General features: G+C 44.8%; 1 protein-coding gene and 2 long non-coding RNA genes across 3 annotated transcripts in view; 2 read left to right on the forward strand and 1 right to left on the reverse strand.

Moving 5' to 3' along the window:
- Nucleotides 1-13,358: 13,358 nt before the first annotated feature.
- Nucleotides 13,359-14,312, reverse strand: LOC125755749 (uncharacterized). Its single transcript, XR_007412975.1, has 2 exons — nucleotides 14,244-14,312; nucleotides 13,359-13,853 (listed from the first exon to the last, which is right to left on the reverse strand). It is a non-coding gene; the product is annotated as an uncharacterized LOC125755749 (long non-coding RNA).
- Nucleotides 14,313-14,400: 88 nt separating this feature from the next.
- Nucleotides 14,401-21,865, forward strand: part of IGF2R (insulin like growth factor 2 receptor) — a 99,770-nt gene continuing 92,305 nt past the window's right edge. Inside the window, exon 1 of the mRNA XM_025422683.3 lies at nucleotides 14,401-14,776. Within this exon, the coding sequence (XP_025278468.3) occupies nucleotides 14,622-14,776 (155 nt within the window). The 5' untranslated portion in view covers nucleotides 14,401-14,621. The remainder of the gene's footprint in view (nucleotides 14,777-21,865) is intronic.
- LOC112644394 (uncharacterized) lies at nucleotides 16,809-19,333 on the forward strand. The gene is made up of 2 exons (XR_003126346.3): nucleotides 16,809-17,484; nucleotides 18,873-19,333. It is a non-coding gene; the product is annotated as an uncharacterized LOC112644394 (long non-coding RNA).

Here is a 21,865-nt window from a genome sequence, read left to right on the forward strand (position 1 = left end):
AACCAAGAGTCAGGCACTTAACTGCCTGAGCCACCCAGGCACCCCAGATATTTATCATATTCAAAATTAACACTGAGAAAATTAAAAAACACAGGAATCCCCAAACTCTCTCGCCATCAGCTGAGACAGATACATCATCACACCTCAGGTATCCTTTGGAAAGTAATACTTTACAAGTGAAAAAGGCAAAAGCGCATCTTATTTTTATAAAAATAGCTTTGACTTCCCAGACACGTTGAAAGGGTCTCTGGTCCACACTTTGAGAACCTCTGATATAGAGAAATGCACCCCTCTGGAGACCACTGAAGAACTGAATTCTGTGTTCAGGGGATACTCAATTAGTGTTGTTTAGTTTTCGATCTATAGCCTGAAGAAGAGGGTGCAGCGCAAGGTGGAAAAGAAGATCCTCATTTTACAGGGGTTAAAAATATGTTCCCCAGAACAGGTTTGCAGCCAGTTAGCAGCAAAGTTGAATGCCAACTTTATTTCTACTAATTCTTAGTGTACTTTTTTTTAAAAAAAAGATTTTTTTTAAAGATGTTTCTGCGTGGAGGAATTTTTTTTTTTTTAAGATTTTATTTATTTATTCATGAGAGACACAGAGAGAGAGAGGCAGAGACACAGGCAGAGGGAGAAGCAGGCTCCCCGCAAAGAGCCCCATGCGGGACTTGATCCCAGACCCTGGGATCACGCCCTGAGCTAAGGCAGACGCTCAACTGCTGAGCCACCCAGGCGTCCCTTAGTCTACTTTTTTATGTGCATTCAACAAATGTTTCGGTCACTGATATTTAAAAACTGTCACAAGACACTGATGAGAGAAACATTCTCTGAAGGCCTGATGTATGAGGGGAGCCAGTTTAGATTTCTTTCTAAGTCAACAGGACTGTGTATAAATTTTGTTTAAACCAAAAGCCTGATTTATGGCTGCCGTGCATGCACTGTACGTCTGCTTTGTGAATGAGCTGTCGAGAGGAAAACCATCTTGTCCTTGACATATGGACCAACGCTCCTACTCCCTGCATTCCTTTACAATAAAACTTGTGATTCCTGCCTATATGCTCATCTATAATCTTTAGAACTGTTACAAGATGTAAAAAGTATATAACCCTGTAAAAACTGTTCATTCTCTGGAGCACCTTCTTCTCTGTGAAGAGCATGTTCCCAGGCAGTTGTCCTAACTTGGGCTCGAATAAAACTCTCTTTCTTACTTGTAGAGATTCTAAAAGGTGTGTTCAATTTGCATCGACAACATATACCATTTATTGAGCACTTAATGGGTATGGAGCATATGGAAGTTCTTTGTCAACTGCTCTCTGTGTGTTGAGGACAGTGCTGGGCACTTTACAGCTATTTATTATTACTCGTATTTTACAGATTAAGAAATAGGAGTTGGAGAAGTAAATCATCCAGATGGCCCAGCTAGAATGTAGGAGGGCAGGATTTCAAACCCAGGCTGCCTTTTTGAAAGTCCAGGTGCTTACCCACAGAACCATATTGTATCTCATAAACAGCTCTGTGCACTCAAGGGTCTGTGGGAAAAGGTTGGCACATGTAGACACATGTCCCCGTCCATCTCTATTGTTACATCAGTCCAACATCCGGTGAGTATTGTGTGCTTGGCATTGTGCTAGATCCTGTGAGAGGCACAAAAAAATATGCACCGTCAATAAAATAAAATAAAATAATAAAATAAAATAATAAAATAAAATAAAGTAAAATAATAAAATAAAATAACAGGCCCAAGGTGAAGTCACTTGTCCCAGGACAGAAAACCAAGCCTTAATTGCAGTTTCAACCTCTCCCAGGAGTGGATTTTAAACCAATCGATCTGAAATTTCTGGTTCAGCACTAGGGAGGTCATCTGCCTGATAAGACCCCTTCCCCTTGCCCCTAAGGGAAGGTGACCTTGACTGAAATGATCCTTTCTTCTGCTGATAATCTCCTTGTCCCACTCCCCTTCCTGCCTATAAAATCCTTCCATCTTCCTTAAAGAGCTCCTCAGAGCTCTTTTCTACTCCCTTCATGAGATGTTCCCCTAGTCATGAATATTGAATAAAGCCAGTTAGATCTTTAAACTCACTCAACTGAGTTTTGTTTTTTAGCAGTGGGCACACACACACACAATCATAAAATACAGCTCCTGTCTTTGAGTTTGCCAAAATACATGCACATTAATGGAAGGTTAACGAACGATACAAGTTAATTAGTTATGGCAAATGCCAAACGAGAGGAGCGTTCTTGGCATTCAGAGTGGGGATGCCAGGGGGCCCAGAGGGGTCGACCAAGGCACAGGGAGAAAGGAGAGTTTTGTGCAGGGCTTAATAAAGGGAAGGTGTTTTGTTGTTTTGCTTTTGGGTTTTTGTTTTGTTGGGGTTTGTTTTTGTTTTTAACAGAAAAAGGAATGGGATAAGAGTCAGGAGCTAGCCTTCAGCTGGCGTTCAGGTTCTGTCACATGTGAATTTGAGCCTGGTACAGAGCTTCTTGGGTTTGAGGTCTGTGGCACAGCAGGGAGAGCCCAGCCCACCAGACTCCCCCTGGGCAGCTTGCCTCCTTTCTCACTCATGTTCAGTATTTGCGTCTCCAGAGTCCTGCCGCCCAATGTGGCACGCCCACCCTTGGAGTGGTCTCAGCCAGGAGCCCTGCATAACATGAGTTTCTGGCAGACTCACAATTTTCAAGCTTTCTGAGTTGAGTTGTTTTCCCCAAATACCCTTTGTAATCCTCCAGGTGTGTATCCACCTCCAGGTCCCCCACTTTCTTGTTCTACAGCCTTGGGCAAGTTTCCTTACCCTCTTGGGAACCTCAGTTTCCTCACATGTAAGATGCAGATAATAATGCCTTACAAGGTTGCGATAAAGGTTAATGACTGTCAAGCACTCAGTACCGTTCTTCAGACGTCCTTGGTACTTGGTAAATTAGAACAGCAACTTATTGACCACCTCTGGTATACCGTACCTGTGACATAGTCACATGCAGCACAGGTTATGAAATGTTATATTGGATATATTTATTTCCTTGTTACACATTTTCAAATCATCACAAAACTGGGTCATCATGGAAAGATAAAAAAAGCAATAGAAAAAACATACTGCTGGTTGTGCTAAATCTCTCCAGAGGGAAGGAGAGAGAATAAGACTGTTTTCACTCTTTAAGGTACTCGGCATTTTTTATTTTAACAAATAACCACAAATCCCTGGTTATACTTTTTTGATATGAGATAATATTTATGAGGACTAGTAACATCTAGTATGTAAGAATCTACTTAGGGACAAAGTTGGATAGCCAAAGAAGACGAATTGTTCACTCCAGTCTGACATCCCTCAAACTCAAGTTTCTGCATTGCTACTTTCCAGAAAAGGAAGGGGGGGTGGGTGGGGAGAAAGAGAGACAGAAAGAAAGACTGCTTTGTAAGCACCTTCACCAGCCCCTGTGGTTGTCGTCAGGATGCCACTACTTCATCACTTTGACAAGCTAATAATTATTGTTGGTTTCTTTCCACTAAGTTTTTTCTTATGTGGGTTGGGAATCTCAATCTAAGAGAAGTGATAGTTTGCAGGGTTTTTTTTTTTATTATTATTATTGAAGAGAAATGAAGGGCTTTTCAATGGAATACGGGTCTCAAAGGCATGTGTATACAGTCAACATGACTGAGACCCAATGATGATTGGGGGAGGGGTTCTTGGCAATTATTTCAATATTAGCAACATTCATATGTTAGAATTTAAACTTACATGCCACAGGCACACACATCTGTCCCACTTAGATTTCATAAGTATACTTGATGAGGTTTCCACTTAGGATGACTTTAGCTGAAATAACAGATGATCCAACCCAGAGTTTATAAGGAGAGGTTGGAAATTTTTTTTTTCAAAGATTTTATTTATTTGTGAGACACACACACACACACACACAGAGAGAGAGAGAGAGAGAGAGAGAGGGGCAGAGACACAGGCAGAGGAAGAAGCAGGCTCCCTGGGGAGCCTGATGCAGGACTTGATCCCAGGACCCGGGGATCGCGACCTGAGCCAAAGGCAGATGCTCAACTACTGAGCCACCCAGAAGGGTGAAGTTCCCAGAAGGTCCCAGAAGTTGGAAATTTCTTTAGTTCTATGAAAGGAAGTCTAGATAAAGGCTTCTCTCTGCCATCCACATTGTACAATTGTTCCTAAAGCTGTTAGTGGCAATTCAGCTTGTAGTTTCTTGTCCATGATTTGGGTACCGAGAGGCTATCCTTGTGCAGCAGGATTTTTCAACATTTCTTTTTTTTTTTTTTTTCAGGATTTCTCTAAGAACAAGGTTGTTGATTGCCCTGAAACTTCCAGTAATCTTCTCCTCATGTTTCACTGGCACAGAATGGCTTGGGCATGCCCATTTCTGAGCTAATATGGCCCAAGGGATCAACATCTTAGATCGACTTAAATTAATCAGCTGGGATATAATAGGTATCCAGCACTCAACTATAACTTTTTTTTCATGTGTTTGTTTCTAGATTGGGGGTTGGCAGACTATAGTCCTTGAAGCAAATCTGGCTAACTACCTGTCTTTGTAAATAAAGTTTTATTGGAACATAACCATGCTCATTTGCTCATATTTACAGCTGCTTTTATGCTGCAAAATTGTGTTGAATAGTTGTGTTAGAGACCATGTGGTTCACAAAACCTAAAATACTGGCCCTTGTTCTAAATGAAGGAAGTGGAGTTGAGGTTAAATGACCTGTCTGAAGTCAAAGAGCTAACAAGACACAGAGGCTAGATTCTAACCCATATGCCCAACTCTTGCTACCCCCAGGAAAGAATTTCTTGGGATAGGCTTGCATTTTTTTTTTTTTTTTTTTTTGTGATGTGTGCCAATTCAGCCTCTTATACACAGCAACATTGACATAGGCTTGATGAATAAATATGTTAATAATGACTAATGCAATTCCTAGAAACAATGAATGAATTCACAGGCTGCTATAAATAAAGGAATAGTTTGGGGCATGAGAAAATTGAAGGGATATTTTAATATCCATCGAAATAAGCTTGACACCCACTTAAGAATACAGAAACACCAACTGGAATAGGATTAAAAATTTTCAATGACCATAGGGTTAAAATTAAGGATTTTCAAAAAATAACTTCCCATAGATGAAATGTTGATTCATATTAATTTTAGATGAAGGGAAAACAGTGAATGACTAAATATAGTATTCATAAAAAAGACACAACTATGATATCTATTTTTTCCTTATTATATTTCAATACCCCCTCCTCATCTTCCTCTCTGACTTTCCATGGTAGCCAATCTCCAAGATGGCCCCCAGTCACCTTCACCTTCTGGCATTATGCTTTCCTACAGTTTCCTTCCATATTATATAAGGGTTGGTCTTTGTGCAGTGTTAAAGTGTGCAGCTCTAAAGCTTTGCCACAGGGGCGCTGCAACCTCTAACTTAGCTTCCCACATTGCTTGCTCTGGTGGAAACCCAGTCACTGTGCAGGGAGGATGCTCAAGGGGCCCTGTGGAGAAGCCCCCATGGTGGGGAACTAGAACTTCCAACCAACAGCCACGCCAACTTGCAATCCATGTGAGTGCCATCTTGGAGGCAGAGCCACCTCAGTCAGACCTTCAGATGATGACAATCTTAGGAGAGAGCTGAGCCAGCCCTGCCCTGCTCACCCACAGAAGTACGGGAGAACATTAATACCTATTGTTATTTTGAGTCGTGAAGTTTTGGGATGATTCATTAAGCTGCAGTAGATAACTAATATGTTTCATCCATATTAGGTCAAAAGAGTGGTGGTACATGGGGTACACAGGTCAGAATGAAGGATTAGCCATGAAATAAAGGACAAAGAAGGAGGCAAGTAAAAAATAAAATGAAGTGAAAAGAAGGAAAAAAAAAAGAGAAGATATGTTCAGGTTTATCAGAGAAGTACAAGTTCACTATTTAGATAACAAAATAGGTAACTTTTATGGAGCACTTGCTTTGGTCAAGCACTGTGGTGGAATCTGTTAAGTATGCTTTCGTTAGGGGATCATAGACCCTGATTTCTTTGGTTAGAAAATTTGCACTTTAGCAGAAGGGAAGAGGGAAAAGGAGGGAATGGTAGGTAGGAGGGCTAAAAAAGGGGGACAATAGAGAACACTGAAAAGAAGGCTGCACACAAAATGGATTTGTATGGAACTTTAAAAACTTGGTGGGGAAACATTGAAAATGTCTATGCATGTGTTATAGACATAAAACAGATAATTTTCCTCTTCTCCCTATTTCATTTGGTTCCCCGTTCACTCAGTAACCATCTGCTCCAGGTACTGAGCTGTTACTGTTCTGGACACTAGGAGTCACACTGAGCAAAACACAGCCACTGAGCTTGCGTTCTGGGAGGATTTTCTCTTTTTCAATGGATGGTGCCAACAAATACTCAGTCCTCCTACAAGACTGGGGAGCTGTCCTAACTCCTCTCTTCCAACCTCCATAAGGAGCCCCCGAATCTGATGAGTACTTCCTGCTGCTCTCTGTCCTCAGTGTGGCTGCCTTACCTGAACCCTCATCACCCTCTCCAGGTGGATCAGTTTCCTGGGGCTGCACAATAAACTATCACAAGGAGTTGGATGGCTTAGAGCAACGGAAATTTCTGAAGGCCCCAAGTCCCAGATTAAGGTATTGGTGAGGCCATGCTCCCTTTGAAGGCTCCAGACCTCTCTTCCAGGTTCTGGTGGTTCCTTGGCCCATGGCAGCAGAACTCCAACGTACACGTGGCACCCTTCTTGTATGTGGGTCCGCCTCCCCCTGATTCCTCCTGGTTCAGTGAGACTTAGAGGAAACTCTGTTTCCTTTGGTTTCCTGTAGGCAAGTATTTCCCTACTTATCACGCTGAGTGGGAAATTGTTCACTTGTGTCTCTTCTTAAATCTGTGAGTCCTTGGAGGCACGGACTGTGCCTTCTTTGCTCCCCCAGGGCTGAATATAGTTATCAATTGAAAAACATCAATATTCAATATGTGTTTGTTGAATTAACTTTACTGTCTTCTCTTGGGATTACACCTTTTGTGGAGAGTGAGAAGAGAAAGATGGTGGCCCAAAGAGTCACCTCGGTCCCATTCTAGTTCTGTGAGAGAATGCACGGAGGTGGAGTCTTGCTAATGTGGATCCAATGGTTTGTTTTTATTTTATTTTTTAAAAAAGATTTTGTGTATTTACTCATCAGAGACACAGAGAGAGAGGCAGAGACACAGACAGAGGGAGAAGCAGGTTCCATGTGGGGAGTCCGACGTGGGACTCGATCCTGGGTCTCCAGGATCACGCCTGGGCTGAAGGCAGGTGCTCAACCGCTGAGCCACACAGGTGTCCCAGACGGTTTGTATTTATTCATGAGCTCCTAACTCTCATTGCAGGGAACATTACAAACTAAAGGAAAGGCAGCCAGAGAATGGTTTGTTTAAAAGGGCACTTCTGTTCTCTCATCTCCTCACTTCCATGAGGTTGTCTTGCTTCTTAGTAGGACAACCTAAAGAATGGATGTCTTTAATCTAAGGACTTGACTTTCCAACCACCAACCTGAAAGTAGAGGTTGCCCACAACACACCCACCACCTTCCATTTTCGTATGTGCTTCTCATAACTGAACTCCACACCAACCTCATGTGGAACTTCACAGGAACTTTCTCTTCCCTCTTGGCTCTTGTGATTCCTCTCTGTTCTCTTTCTACACCTCCATTCCTTTTCTGGTGTATTCTCTCTTCCCCCATGAATAATGGTGCTTCCCAAGGGTGGCAAATTGCCCTTTCCAGAGATGCCCACTCCTTAATATTTATCTCATTCCACTTTCTCTTCTTGTGGTGTAACTGACAGTCTCCCCCTGAGAACGGGGGTCTAGGATTCCTCCCCTTGAAACTGGACAGGGTCTGGTGACTGCCCTGATCAACTGCGCATGACCAAACTGGTGTTAATGTGACTTCCAAGTTGAGTCCACCTCTCTCCCTCTTCTCCCCCTTTCTCTTTCTCTGTTTGACTTGGAGCCCAGCCACCATATTTGAAGGAGCTCGGGCCACATGTGGAGGCCACACACAGGCACTCCAGCTAAAGTCTCAGTCGACAGCACTGACCATCAGATGTTGGGGTGAATGAGTGTTCAGATGACTCCAGCATGAACCCTTGAATCTTCCAGCTGAGGGCCAGAAGTCATGGAGCAGAAAGGAGCCATCCCTACTGGGCTCTGTCTGAATTCCTGACCCACAACAACTTGTGAGAATTAATAAATGATGATTGTTATTTTAAGTCACCACATTTGAGGGTAATTTGTTACATTCAATAGATCTCTAATATGCCAAGAATCTCTTTTTTGTTCTTTCCCTGGGTGAGTTCACTTACTTTGCTGATGTCCAGTTATCTCTCCCATCACCAGCTCTCTTCTCTTTGCAAGTGTCTCCTCCATACTTTCTTCTGGGTCCAACTTCTTGTCCATGTTCAGCATTGTACTGTCAGCTTTCTCTTTGTCAGGGTACCTTTCTCTGGGTATGCCTCACACTCACTCATGCACAGAAAGGCACTTAGCCTCTTTCTCCTCAAGTTCATGTCTCTTCTCCTGTTCCCTCTTTCTGTTCTTGGCAGCATCAATCTTCCCATCTAGAAATTTTAATCATCATTGATGCTATCTTTGTCTGTCCTATCCAGCGAGGTGCTAAGGTGTTGCATTGGGTCAGTTGATACATTTTTGGCTACAATACAAAGGCCAACTAAATATGGTATAGCAGTCTGGGTCCAATCAGAAGACAGAAATAGAGATGTTTTTTAAAAATTTTTATTTATTTATGATAGTCACAGAGAGAGAGAGAGAGAGAGAGAGAGAGAGGCAGAGACATAGGCAGAGGGAGAAGCAGGCTCCATGCACCGGGAGCCCGACGTGGGATTCGATCCCGGGTCTCCAGGATCGCGCCCTGGGCCAAAGACAGGTGTTAACCCGCTGCGCCACCCGGGGATCCCAGAGATGTTTAATATAGAAACATATTATTTGTTAAAGGTTTTATTTATTTATTCATGAGAGACACAAAGAGGGAAGCAGAGATATAGGCAGAGAGAGAGGCAGGCTCCCTGTGGGGAGCCCGATATGGGACTCGATCCCTGGACTCCAGGATCATGACCTGAACCAACGGCAGATACTCAACTGCTGAGCCACCCAGAGGTCCCTAATATAGAAAATTATTAACTGTGACAAAAGAGCAGCTATGAGATAGGAAGAAACTCTATATGGTACACTAGGGCTGAGGAAGAGGACCCAGGGAAAGACAGGCTTGGAAGGGGTTCAGATTGTATAGGAGGTGAGATTCAGGTGACTGAATTGTAGAGAAGTTCTCTGGATTAGCAAGGCTGGAGTTGGTCTGCAGTTGCGATAGGTCCTCCTTTGGAGTGTGTGTGGGGAGGGTGGCAGATAATCAGCAACCAGTGTCATGGATGTGCTGGAAAGGCCTGAAGAACCTGTCTCCCACAGCATCCCTCCAGGGTGCCTTCTACTCAGAAAGCTTAACAGCATGCTCCCTTTAAAGGAGGACTACTGTAAAAAAATTCCTTTATCACAGAACATATATTAGAGGGTGCCTTTGGAACTGAGAGGCAATAAATGATTAACTAACACAGATGGCTTAAGCAAATTTATTTATTGTGTCACAAAGCAAATGATCAGATACTGGCCAGTTCCAGAGTTTTCTTGAATGTCAATGTCATCAAAGATCCCGATGTTTTCCATCGTTCTCCCACTGTGTTGGACATATCTTCCCTCAGAGTTACAAAGGGCTATAGCACCTACAGGTATCTTCAACAGAGAGCGTTCCATCCACAAAAAAAAGAGGTGGCGAATTTCCTCCTTTGTCTCGCTTTAACAATTTTTAATTTTATTTTTTACTTATTTAAATTCAATTAGTTAAGTTATAAGGTAACATTAATTTCAGTTGTAGAGTTCAATAATTCCTCAGTTGTATATAACACCTAGTGCTCATTACATCATGTACCCTCCCTCCACTCACCTCCCTTCCAGCAGCCCTCAGCTTGTTTCCTATGGTTAAGAGTCTCTTCTGGTTTGTCTCCATCTCTGATTTCATCTTGTTTTATTTGCCTCTTGGTCTCACTTTTTATTGAAGAGGAAAATATTTTGCAGAAGGTCTTTGGAGACGTCCCATTAATTTCCATCTTAAGAATTGTGTTTTATGCTCTCCCTCTGATTGTAAGAATGGCTGAGATGCAGGGTCTTAAGCCTTCAGTGAAAGATGGGCTTTGCCAGCACAGAAAAGAATGCCTACAAGAAGACGGTAACCCTACCCACCTCACACCTCTATCCCCATTCCCCCTCCCTCTGGGTAGTTACAATGAACCCAGGTGCCCTGGATAGTGACAAGCCCTGAGTTCTACTCTTGGCCAAATCTTAAACAGTTCTTGAGGAAGGACAAAAGGCTTTCTACCGTCTCTTCGTCACCTTAATTTTGATACTTTTACGGAAGCCATTTCCAGGGCATCCTGTAACCAGATGGATTTTCCTGAAGGGTTAACCGTGACCATCTCTTTCTCAGGCTCCAAACCTCTCAATGAGGGGGAAGTTTCTGAGTTAAAATCATGGACTTTCATATCAGGTCATACAACTTACACTGAAGTTCTAATTGCACGACTAATTGCACGACCCTGGGCAAGGAATTTAATTTCTTTATGTCTAAATTTCTCATCTTTTAAATGAGGGTAATAAAAGTACCTATCTCATAGGTATGCTATGAAGAGTAAATGATATAATACAAAATGATTTTTGGCACAGAGTGAGTCTTCAATAGATATTACTTTTGTCAGCTATTATTGTTCCTCACTTTATATCCAATTGAATCTAAATTTCTTAAGCGACCATTTAAAATCCTGTAGGAGCTGACCCCAATAAAATTTTTCCAAACTTACATTAAAATGGATGATCTTCTCTACTGTGTCATGGGCTACTTGAGGGAAGGATTATATTTTATAAGGCCAGGATTTAGCACAATCTTTGGCCAAAGTAGCTTCTCTCTATTCCTATGTGCTTCTCACTCGAGGAAAAGGTCTTGCTCATTATACAGCTTCTGTCTTTTTCTACCTATGCCTTGCTCTTGCTGTTGTCCTGTCTGCAATGTCCTTTCTCTGTATCCATGTGCCCCCCTCACCCCATCCAACTTCCTTCCAGGCTCATCTCAGAAGCAGTCTCTTCCCTGGTGGGATCTCTTTCCCAACTCATGTTTGAAAAATGTCAAGCTTCTGAAAAACTGAAAGGATAGTAAAGAGCACTGATACACTCTTCACCTACATGTGGCAATTGTTAATATTTTTGACATGCCCTTTTTTTTTTTTTTTTTAAGAAAGAGAGCTGTGGGGAGGGACAGAGGGAGAGAGAGAATCTCAAGCAGGCTCCATACCCAGCCCAGCATCCAACGCGGGGCTCAATTTCACCACCTTGAGATCATGACCTGAGCTAAAACCAAGAATCAGATGCTCCACTGAACCACTCAGGCACCCTGATACCTGTTTTCTCTCTATACATATCCTTCTTTTTAGAGCCATATGAAAGTTGCTGACATCATGATACTTTACATTCAGCATGTATCACGTAAGAGCAAGGATGTTTGCCTACAAAATGACAATATCATGATCTCATCTCCCAAAATTTAACATTGATTTGATAATACTATTTACTGTACAGTCCTCCCCCCCGCCCCACACACCCGCCTGCCTGCCCCGGAAAGCAGATTACTTCGCTTATTGTTGTGAGGATCAGGAAATGACAATGTGACTTCAAGGTCTTTTATTTAGTAGCAGCTGTAGACAATACATAAACAAATAGGTATGACTACATTCCAATAAAACTTTATTTACAAAAGATCTCTCTGGCCAGATTTGGCCCTTAGTGTGTTGTTTGTAACCCTGATTTGGAATAGTACTCTTGCTTTTTTGGGGGGGGGGTGCCTTACAGAGCATTGACTTTTTAAAAAAGATTTAATTAATTAATTAATTAATTAGAGCATGAGCAGGGAGAGAGGCAGGAGGAGAGGGAGAGGGAGGATCTCAAGCAGACTCCATGTGGAGCACTGAGCCCAACTTGAAGCTTGATCCCACGAGACCATGACCTGAGCCAACACCAAGAGTCCGATGCTCAAGAGTCACTCGGGGGCCCTGAGCATTGCCATATTTTAATTGTCTAATTCAGTTTTCTTATAGAATGCTTCATAACTGGATTCAATGGTTTTATTCTGATTTAAATTAAACATCATGATGAGAAGAATATACAAGTGATATTGCTTACTATAGGGGAAAATGATGGAAGACTTTGAAACAGACCAAAAATAATATGGAGCAACCTCAGCTGAAGGCTAAGCACCATCTAATGCTCCCTGCTGTGCTGATTCTATGGGGTTTTGTATCTTTCATGGTCTTTTACAGCTTTGGAAATTGTAGAATACTGTTGATAATCTATGATTCTTGTCTTTAGAAATGCAAATTATGTCCGTTGAAATGCAATTGATTTTTGACTTATGGATAGTGACCAACCCTCCATCTATTAGGCAATTTAACTTCAGCATTCCTGACTACTTGATGTATGTGTTGGACTCTGTCTTTGGATTCCCCTTCGAGTCAATTGTTACATGCTACTCGTTCTTATGTTAATTAATGATTTAAATAACATCTTTAACACGTGTTCATTTTACATCCGCCTCTGAGTCATCATTATACTCTCTTTTAAATATTACCTTTAGCAGTATTTTTCATTGTGTCACTATAGGATGCATAAAATGTTAGTTTTTCCACATGTTGGTGATAGTAATTTTAATCACCTAAGGTGGATCTATCAGATCTTTCCATTGTAAAGGTATATTTCCCTTGTATTCGGGAAATACACTTTGAGGGTGATACTTTGAGACAAAGTGAATATTCCAGTTGTAATGATTTTTCACCTGCTGGTTTCAGTATCCCCTGAAGATCTTTGCTGTGTCAGTTATAACACTGGAGTTGCAAAATACGTACCCTTTCTAGATACCCACCGTTGGACACCCGAGCTCCTCCTCTGAGCCACTACAACCTTTTCCTTTCTTGGGTTATATTACTCTTTCAAAAGCATGGTGACTAAGACAGAGACTCGGGGCACTGCCTGACTTGGCTCACACCCAGGCTTTTTCTTACTAGCTGCATGACTGGCAAGTCATTTACTCTCTCTCTCTGGTCTCAGTTTCCTTATCTGTAAAGTAGGTGCAATAAAGGTACCGTTTTTTTACAGGATCGTGTTAGAATTAAGTGAGCTACACCAAAGCGCCAGAATGCTCCTTTGCACATAATTACCTGCTTAGTAAATGTCAGCTGCTATTGGGTCCTAATCATATGTATGTATTTGCTTCCTTTTTATTTTAAGGTTTTATTTATTCATGAGAGACTCACAGAGAGGGAGAGGCACGGGCGGAGGGAGAAGCAGGCTCCATGCGGGGAGCCCGACGCGGGACTCGATCCCGGGACCCCAGGATCACGCCCCGGGCTGCAGGCAGCGCCAAACCGCGGCGCCACCCGGGGATCCCCGTGCGTCTGTGTTTGAACCCCAGCTTTGCCACATCCCAGAGTGTCCCTGGGTAAGTCACTCGACATCTCGGAGTCTGCGGCTCATCTGTCACGAGGGTGCAGCCTCGCGGTTCCCAGCCCGGTGCGTCAGTGCGGGCCGGCGGCGTCGGGCTCGGAGTAAGCCTTGAAGACGAGCGGTCTCCGCCGGGGGTCGGGGTCGCGCTAGTTGCTGTAAGGCAAGGCGCACGCTTGGGGTCCCGGGCTTCGGAGGTCCGCTTACTTTCGCACCGAGCCCGGCTCGGAGCCATTCACCTGGGGTGGGCTCGAGAGAACCTTTGAACAGAGGAATTCCCAGAGCCTCGCGAGGGGCACTCGCCTCTCAGCCGCCCCCGCCTGCCTCCCTCCGCCGCCCCCACCTGGGGAGCCGCCCTCCTGCCCGGGGCCAGTGACACTCCCAGCGGCGGCCGGGAGAGGCTCGGGGCGAGCCCTGGGACCCCGCGCCGGGCCCCGCCGGCCGGACCCGCAGCCGCGCCGCCGCGTGACGGCATCCGCCGCGCGGCACCAAGGTCCGACCCCCCTCGCCGACCCCGGCCGTCGGTCGAGGCGGAGGTGCGGGGCTCCGAGCTGCGGGGGCTCCGAGTGCGGGGCCCCCAGAGCGCGCCCCGGGGCGTGCGCCGGTCCCCGCCGAGGGCCGCCGCCGGCTCGCAGGCCCGGGCCACGCACCTGCGCCCCGCGCCCCGCCGCGCCGCTTCCTGCCCCGCGCGTGCCGCGCTCACGTGACCGGGCCTGGGCGGAGCCGGGGCGGGCGGGGATCACCTGAACAAGGGAGTCATGTGAGCGGGGCGGGGCGGGGGCGGGGCCGGGCGCGGTCACGTGACGCGGTTCCGGGGCCGCCGCCGCCGCCGCCGCCGCCGCCGCCGAGCCCAGCCGAGCCGCGCGCCCCTCGGGCTCCCGCTCCGCTCCCGCTCCTGTCGTGCTCCTCTCCTCCTCCTCGCCTGCAGCCCAGCCTCCGCCCTGGCGGTGCGACCATGTCCCGGGCGCGGCCCCCGGCAGCCGCGCGCCGCTAGCTCCGCGCTCGCCGCGCAGCCCGGGCCGGGCGCGATGGGGGCCGCCGCCGGCCGGAGCGCCCACCTGGGGCCGGGGCCCGCGCCCGCCGCCCGCCCGCTGCGCTCCCTGGTCCTGCTGCAGCTGCTGCTGCTGGTCGGGGCCCCGGGCGCCGCGCGGGCCCAGGGCGCCGACTTCCCCGAGCTGTGCAGGTGGGTGGCCCCGCCGGGGCGCAGGCTTCGCTCGCAGTGCCCGGGGCGCGCGGCGGGGCTGGGTGGGGGGCGGGGGCGCTCCGGGGAGGGGCTGGGCCCCCGAGTCTCCCTCCGTCCGGGTCTGGGTCCCGCTGGCCCCGAGGGAAAGTTGCCCGCGTGGTGGCGAGGGACGGGGGACGAGGGGTCGCGCGCGCGCGGGCGGGGGGCGCGGGGTTCCCGCCGCCCCGGTGCCGGCCGGCGCTGCCCGGGGGGTGGGGGCGGGGGCGGGGGCGGGGGGGGGCGCTGCCCGGCCACTTGTGGCTGTCACTGAGTCCGGGGCGGCTTTGTGTGCGAGCAGCCGGCCGCCCCGACCCAGCCGGTGGCACGCTGCGGGCACCCTCCGCCAGCTCGTGCCCTCTCAGCGGGGCGCCGGCAAAGTTGGAGGACGCAGGAACTACAGCTTTGCTTTGTTCCCACTCCACGTTTTCCTCCGAGTTCCACCAGCGGGACCTTGGCGAGGCCCCTCAGTGTCGGAGGACGCCGCACGAGTGGCCTCAGAGTTGGGGGGCGTCGGTGTCACTTGCTGATTGATTTCCTCCCTGTAGGTTTTCCATTTTTCTCTTTAAAGTAGCTTTTCTGCAGAAGGTGACTCCCCCCGCCACCTCCGCCCCGATCGGGAATGGAGGGTGGTCATCCTGTGTTGGCTCTCAAGACTTTACCCTCCACTTCTCCGAGCCTAACTTCCTGTCTAGTTGCTCACATGATGTCATTGTCTCTAGGGTGGATTATTCTAGTGGAGGCTTTCGCTCTGGGAATCATGATTGTATAATCGCGGGTCCCATCGAGGGCTGTGAGTGCCCTGCGCTGGCGAGGATAGGAGTCCCCCGGCTGGGGAACCACCAACCACCAGAGAATTTTCTGACCAACCTTTCGTGGACTGTTTAGGATGATGGAAAATCCAACTTATACTATTTTTTTTTTTTTAAACTTTGGTAAAAAGGAAGCAGGATGAAGGGTTCAGAAAGACCAGTGGACCGGCGCTAGCAAGTTACTTCTCAGAATGAAGTTGAGCCCGCTTTGAGCTGAACTTTGAGCTTTTGGTGGGGTTTATGGGATTCTTAGTTTTTCCTTTGTATCAGACATGGTCTGATTCGTACCCCTGAGTTTAGGACTTGCAGATACCACTATTCTAAGGAGAATAAGGCTGAGCTCACAAGAATAGAAATTCCTTGCAAGGTCCATGTTCTTTATTTCTTTTCCCTTTTTTGGGGGGGAGAGGGGAGGATGGCAGGCTGGAGAATTTACTGCACATTAGTTTATAGTTAGTTGGCTGCCCTAAGATACATACTACACAGTAATGAGCAGGGTACACAGAAAAAGGGGGTCAATTTCTGCCAGGTGGAGAAACGTGGCTTACATTCAAAGGAAGGAGGTTTTGGAATAATGGCTAATGTGACCAGCCCTATCCATGAGAAATTAGCTCAGCGGGGCTAGTGGTGTCGAAGTCTTGGTCTTGTTAGCAAATTGGAATTTATTTTTTAATAGTTAGGGTTAAAGTTGGCTTCGAGGGCAGACACATATTTAGTGGCTGATGGGGGGGGGGATGCTTAGTTTCGCATTAAGTGAGTCCTCACAGCGTCTTGAATTTGAATCTGCATTTGTTAACCTCATTTGCGAGTGGAACATGGCCTCTGGGTCCAGTAGGAAATGGCCTTTGTATTTTCAGCTCGAAAATGCTAGAGAGCGCTCTAGGGGGATATGCATTGTTAGTGTGACAAATGTGTCTTCTGCAATCTTAGAATATCTTTAAAGTTGGCGCTTTTACTCTTTCTGCCAGATTTCCTTAGGACAGCAAATCTCCCAGTCCATTCAGGGGTGAGCTTGCACACATTTCTTTTCTCTCTCAGCACTCTGCGGTTTTGCATTGAGATTGCTCCAGAGCTGTGCATAATCTCAACTTTAAACTCAATATTCCGCCAAATGAAATTTTTCCTATTTATTCCCATTTTAAATGAATACCTTGGCTTAAATACTCAAGTTTTTTTTTTTTTTTTTTTTTTTTGGTTGGGAGGGGATGTAAAAAATCTGTGTTCTTTTATTAGGTAACACTGGCTAAAAGTTCTTTAGCATATATTTGAAGAACAGGAATGTGAGCGATAATTTTTTAAATACAGTATGAAAAGTATTACTTAGTATCACCAAAGCAGGATGTGTTAAGCTGCCTTTTTATTCTATCTCTGAGAGTCCATTTGTCTGAAATGTGAATAACCCACCCAGATCCACCCCACTTCTCCCAGGAGCATGAAAAGTAGACTTTACAAGTGTTAACGTTTGTGGAGTTTGGTCAAGTGGCAGCAGACCCCAGGTAGACACCCCCTGTAGACCCAAGGATCACATCCCAAATATTTGTAAATTGCTTGTTTGTAATACAGAACATATTTTTCTATTGAGAATCGTCTTGCTCGTTGTGGTTTGGTGCCCAGGGCAGTCACCAGAAACCTGTCATCCACACCACAGCTTTGGAGTGCCCAGACACTGCACAGCCTTAATTGGAGCCCTGGTGGTAAATTTTCATTGTCTCTCAATAATAGAGTTGGATCCTAGGAAGCAACTTCTCTCAAGTCCAGCTTTCTAGAACCAAAGAGGGTACTTTTCATCTTTGGTCCCTTAGAACCCACTGGAGGGAAGTCGAGTCTGCTTCAGTCGACCTGCTGCCTGCAGGTCACCAGGTGAGGGCAAAGCCAAGGGCCAGCTCTCTCCTGGGGTAAGGAGGTGGCAGGGGTGTGGTTTCTGGTGTGGTTAGTTATTGGGAGGGGTGAAGAAAACAGTAGAGAACTATTTCAGCAGTAGCTTTAACTATATTTGTGCACATGGAGGAGAGCACAGGTCTCTGAGTTGTGTACTGAAAAGCAGGGACAGAAAAGGTGATTTTCCCTAAGTGTGTCTGGCCCCCTGCAGCACTTATTAGCACACTGTTTCTTAGAGCACCTCGGTCGTCTGTTCTCTAAGATACAGATGACTGTGCCGGGTGAGACGTGTGCCGCAGAAGTTGGTGTATTCTTAGTCACCAGCCGTTTCTTGGGGAGGGTTGGGGAGGGTGGTGGGGTGGTGGTGGTGGTGGTGCTAGGAGAAGGAACATGTTTCCTGAGGCCACTGTGCCTGGCTGTGGGTCTGGCGGGTACCGAGGTTCTGAGGAAGGAGGAGTGTTAGTGCTGGTGAGGGATGTCTGGAGGTCAGTGGGGCTGGAGCAGTGAAAGCCAAGTGGCCATGCAGAGTCACCAAAAGTCACCAAGATGCTCTCTGCTGGTCAGTAGCTTTACTTATCACCGTGTGATTTACACCTCAGAAAATATCATTTTACATCCTATGTAGTAGGTGAGTTTCCATTTTATTTAGATGTTAACATCATTAGTGAGATCTTAACAGTTTGTACTAGTTATAAAATAGTGCACTGGACTGCTTGATCTAAGTAGGGTACTTTATAATTTATTCAGAACAAGTTCCCCCCCCAATCATTTGGGTACCAATGCTGGAAAGTTTTTATTATATTGAGAACAAGAGAATAATGAAGCCAGCTGGGAGTTGAGGTTGGTTTAGTTGCTGTCTCTAAGGAGATTTTTTTTCCTGAGGTTTTTTTTTTCCTGAGATTTTTCTGAAGGAACAATGCTTATATGCTTAATTTGGGCCACATGTTAAACCTGGACCACATCCATTTGTGTGTGTACATTTCTTGCAACAGTAAGTGTGTGTAGAAGCCCACAATTGTTAATTATGGGTACATTAGATCTCATGCATTAATTCTTAGAAGAGTGTTCCTGATAAATTCCCAGAAAATGAATTCCTGAATGGATTTCACGTTTTTTTATCAGTGTTACATAGAAGGATTTTTAAAAGATGGAGTTGAGAAAAATAATTCAGATGTTCTCATCTTTATTTTGATCTCGGCATGTAAAACTATTGCGTTGGTCAGAGGTTTTGTAGAGTCTCAGAACTGGGACTGAGTGACAGGAAGTAGCTCATTACTTTGCAGGTAATGTTCTTTCTCTTTCTTTTCTTCTTCTTTCTTCTTCCCCCCCACCCCCTCCTCTTTCCCTTTTCTTCCTTTTTGTTTTCCCAGCCACCGGGATCTGTCTCTTGGTAATGGCACCGGCCATTGTGGTGTGTGAGAAGGTGGAAGTAGCTGAGATTGGGTATGCCTATGGATCCTTTGTGTCTTCCTTATAGCTAACTCATGACCACTGAGGGACAGAGGCCTGAACTTATGCTTATTATGTTCTCCTCATCTTTAATCCTGGCAAGGTGACGCAGGATTCATTTATTCTCCAATAATTTCTTAAGCAGAGGGAACAGTGGGAGAGGCCAAAGCTGGAATTGGAGACCCCAGGAATGGAACATCATGTTGGAAGAAGATTGTGCTGGCCATGACAGCAGCAACCATGACACCCTTCTCGCGTTATGTTTGTTAATTTTAAACAGTGTAATCTTCCTATTGGTTTTCCCTTTGATCTAAAAATAATCTAAGATGTTAACTCATTTTTTGCTCTTTTGAATAAAGCTTTTGAGTACTTACGTACAAGATTTTGCGTGGACTTGTACATTCCTTTTTTTCTTGAGTAGAAACGTAGGAGTGGAATTGTTCATTGAATGGTGAGTGTTTAACTATGGGGGCTGTCAAATGTATTCAGAAGTGGATGTCCATTGTGCATTCCCATCAGTAGGATAAGATTTTCAGTTCTGCGTCTTTGCTAACACTTGGTCTTACAAGTCTTTTTAATTTTGGCCATTCTGGTGGGTTTGTAGTGGTACCTCAGTGCCATCTTAATTTCCATATCCCTGACTTCGTGACGTTGAATATCTTTTTTGTGCATTTGTTGGAATGTCTAATGATGAGCATCTTCCATGTGTTTATTGACCATTTGGACAGTCTTCAGTAATGTCTGTTAAAACCAGTCTTTTGCCACTCCCCTCTCCAATTTTTCTGGGGGAAGGGTCATCTTAATGAGTTTTAAGGACTCTGTTTTCTGAGTACAAGTCCTTTTGTAGGTATGTGTAATGTGTACTATGAATATTTTTTCCCAGTTCCTGGCTTGCCTTTTTATTTCCTTGATGTATACTTTGATCAACAAATACTTGAAAATTTTGCTGAACTTCAATTTATTATTATCTTTTAGTGGTTCCTGGTGTTTGTAGCTTAAGAAATATTTACCTGTGTTAAGGTTTCTCAATTTCAGCCCTATTGACATTTAGCCTGGGTAATTCTCAGTTGTGGGGACTGCATTGTGCATGGAGGATGTTAAGTAGCATCCCTGGCCTCTACCCATTAGATGCCAGGAGGGAACCCCTTGCCCCCACCCTGGTCATGACCAACAGAAATGACTTCAGACATTTTAAATGGCCCCTGGTGGACAAAATTACCTCCTGTTGAGAACCACTGATTGACTCAAAGCTCAAACAGATTTTCTTTTATGGTTGTCTAGAAGTTTTGTAGTTTTAACTTTTATGTTTGGCCCTATGATCAATTTTTTGGGTTAATTTTTATGTATGATGTGAGGACAGGGTGAAAGTTTACTTTTTCCACGCATATATCTAGTTATGTTTACTAATATTTTATGTAGGATGCTTATAGCTTTTTTTTTTTTTTTGAAGATTTTATTTATTCACAAAAGACACACACACACACACACACGCACACACACACACACAGGCAGAGACACACGGGCAGAGGGAGAAGCAGGCTCCATGCAGGGAGCCTGACATGGGACTCAATTCTGGGTCTCCAGGCTGAGGTGGTGCTAATCACAGAGCCACCCGGGCTGCCCACTTATAGCTTTTTTAAAAGTGAGATTGGACTATAATTTTCTTTGCCATGCTGGTCTTGGCTGAATTTAGCATCAAGGATGTGTTTGCTTTGTGGAAAGAGCTAATTATAATTAGCTTTTACTATTTTATATGCCATGGAATAGTTTTGTGTAAGATAGATGTTTTCGCTTTCTTAAATTTTGGTAGAACTCACCAGTAAAACTATCTGGGCCTGGAGTCTTTGAGAAAGTAGAGTACAGTAGAGGAGTTGTTTTGATTATGGTTTCAGTTTTAGCTTTTTTATGTATCTAGTCAGATTTTCTATTTATTCTTGATCCAGTTTAACCAAAACTATATTTTCTGGAAAATTGTCATTTTAATTTTGCATTCACGTATAAATATGTAGTGTGCTACTCTTATAATTTTGAAAATACTCTTTGTATCTCTAGGTAAATTTTTAAAAACTTCTGATGTTTGTACATTTTTTTCTTCATCATTTTTATTAAAGATTTTTTACATTTGTTCACAAGCTCCATCACCATGTATTGTCAATTTTGTTAACTTGCTCTCTCCTAGTAACTTTGTCAAAAAGCTTAGATCTTTTATTTTAAATAATTTTACATAATATGAGATAAATTTAAAGCTATAGGTTTCTTTGTTCTAAGGACTGTACTACTCAGAGCTTTGTTACATAGTTTTTTATTTTTATGCTCTAAATAGTTTGTTTCAGGACCTAAATTCTAACTATTTCAACTCTCTGAACTCACTAATTTTTTAGAATCATTTTTTCCCTAGAATGGATCCCTTCCACCCGTGGTGGCTAGTAAATGTGGTGGAATTTATTGACATTTCCCTTGTGGCCTAGCACCTAGTCAAATTGGGAGTGTTCTGTGTTTGGAAAAACTGTTCTTCATTTGGGTCAAAGTTTCAATAATTGTTCTGTTCAGCTTTTCTTCATTGTAACTTATTCTTTGTCCTGCTTGACTTGTCTTTAATACTTTGTATCTGGCTACCACTTAGAGTTCCAGAAGAATGCCTTGTCTCCCATTCCCAGCTTAGCCATTCTGTTGCTCATAGCTCTTAAACTTTTCTGTTTTTTTTTTTTTTTTTAATTTTGATTTCAGCGAGGTCTCCAGTTGATGTATATTCACAGCTGCCTGTGAATCCATCTTTGTGGCTGCCACAGCTTTCATCATTCCTAGTAAGATAGGTTGTAAAGTTCGGCTCTGATTGCTCTATTAATTCTCTTTCCTTGGGCCCAGTTTCTTTTGTTGGGGGAGTTTGTCCTCGTTTTCATGGCGTTGGCGCCCT

This window comes from Canis lupus, chromosome 1 (assembly GCF_003254725.2).
Source record: "Canis lupus dingo isolate Sandy chromosome 1, ASM325472v2, whole genome shotgun sequence".
Lineage (NCBI taxonomy): Eukaryota > Metazoa > Chordata > Mammalia > Carnivora > Canidae > Canis > Canis lupus.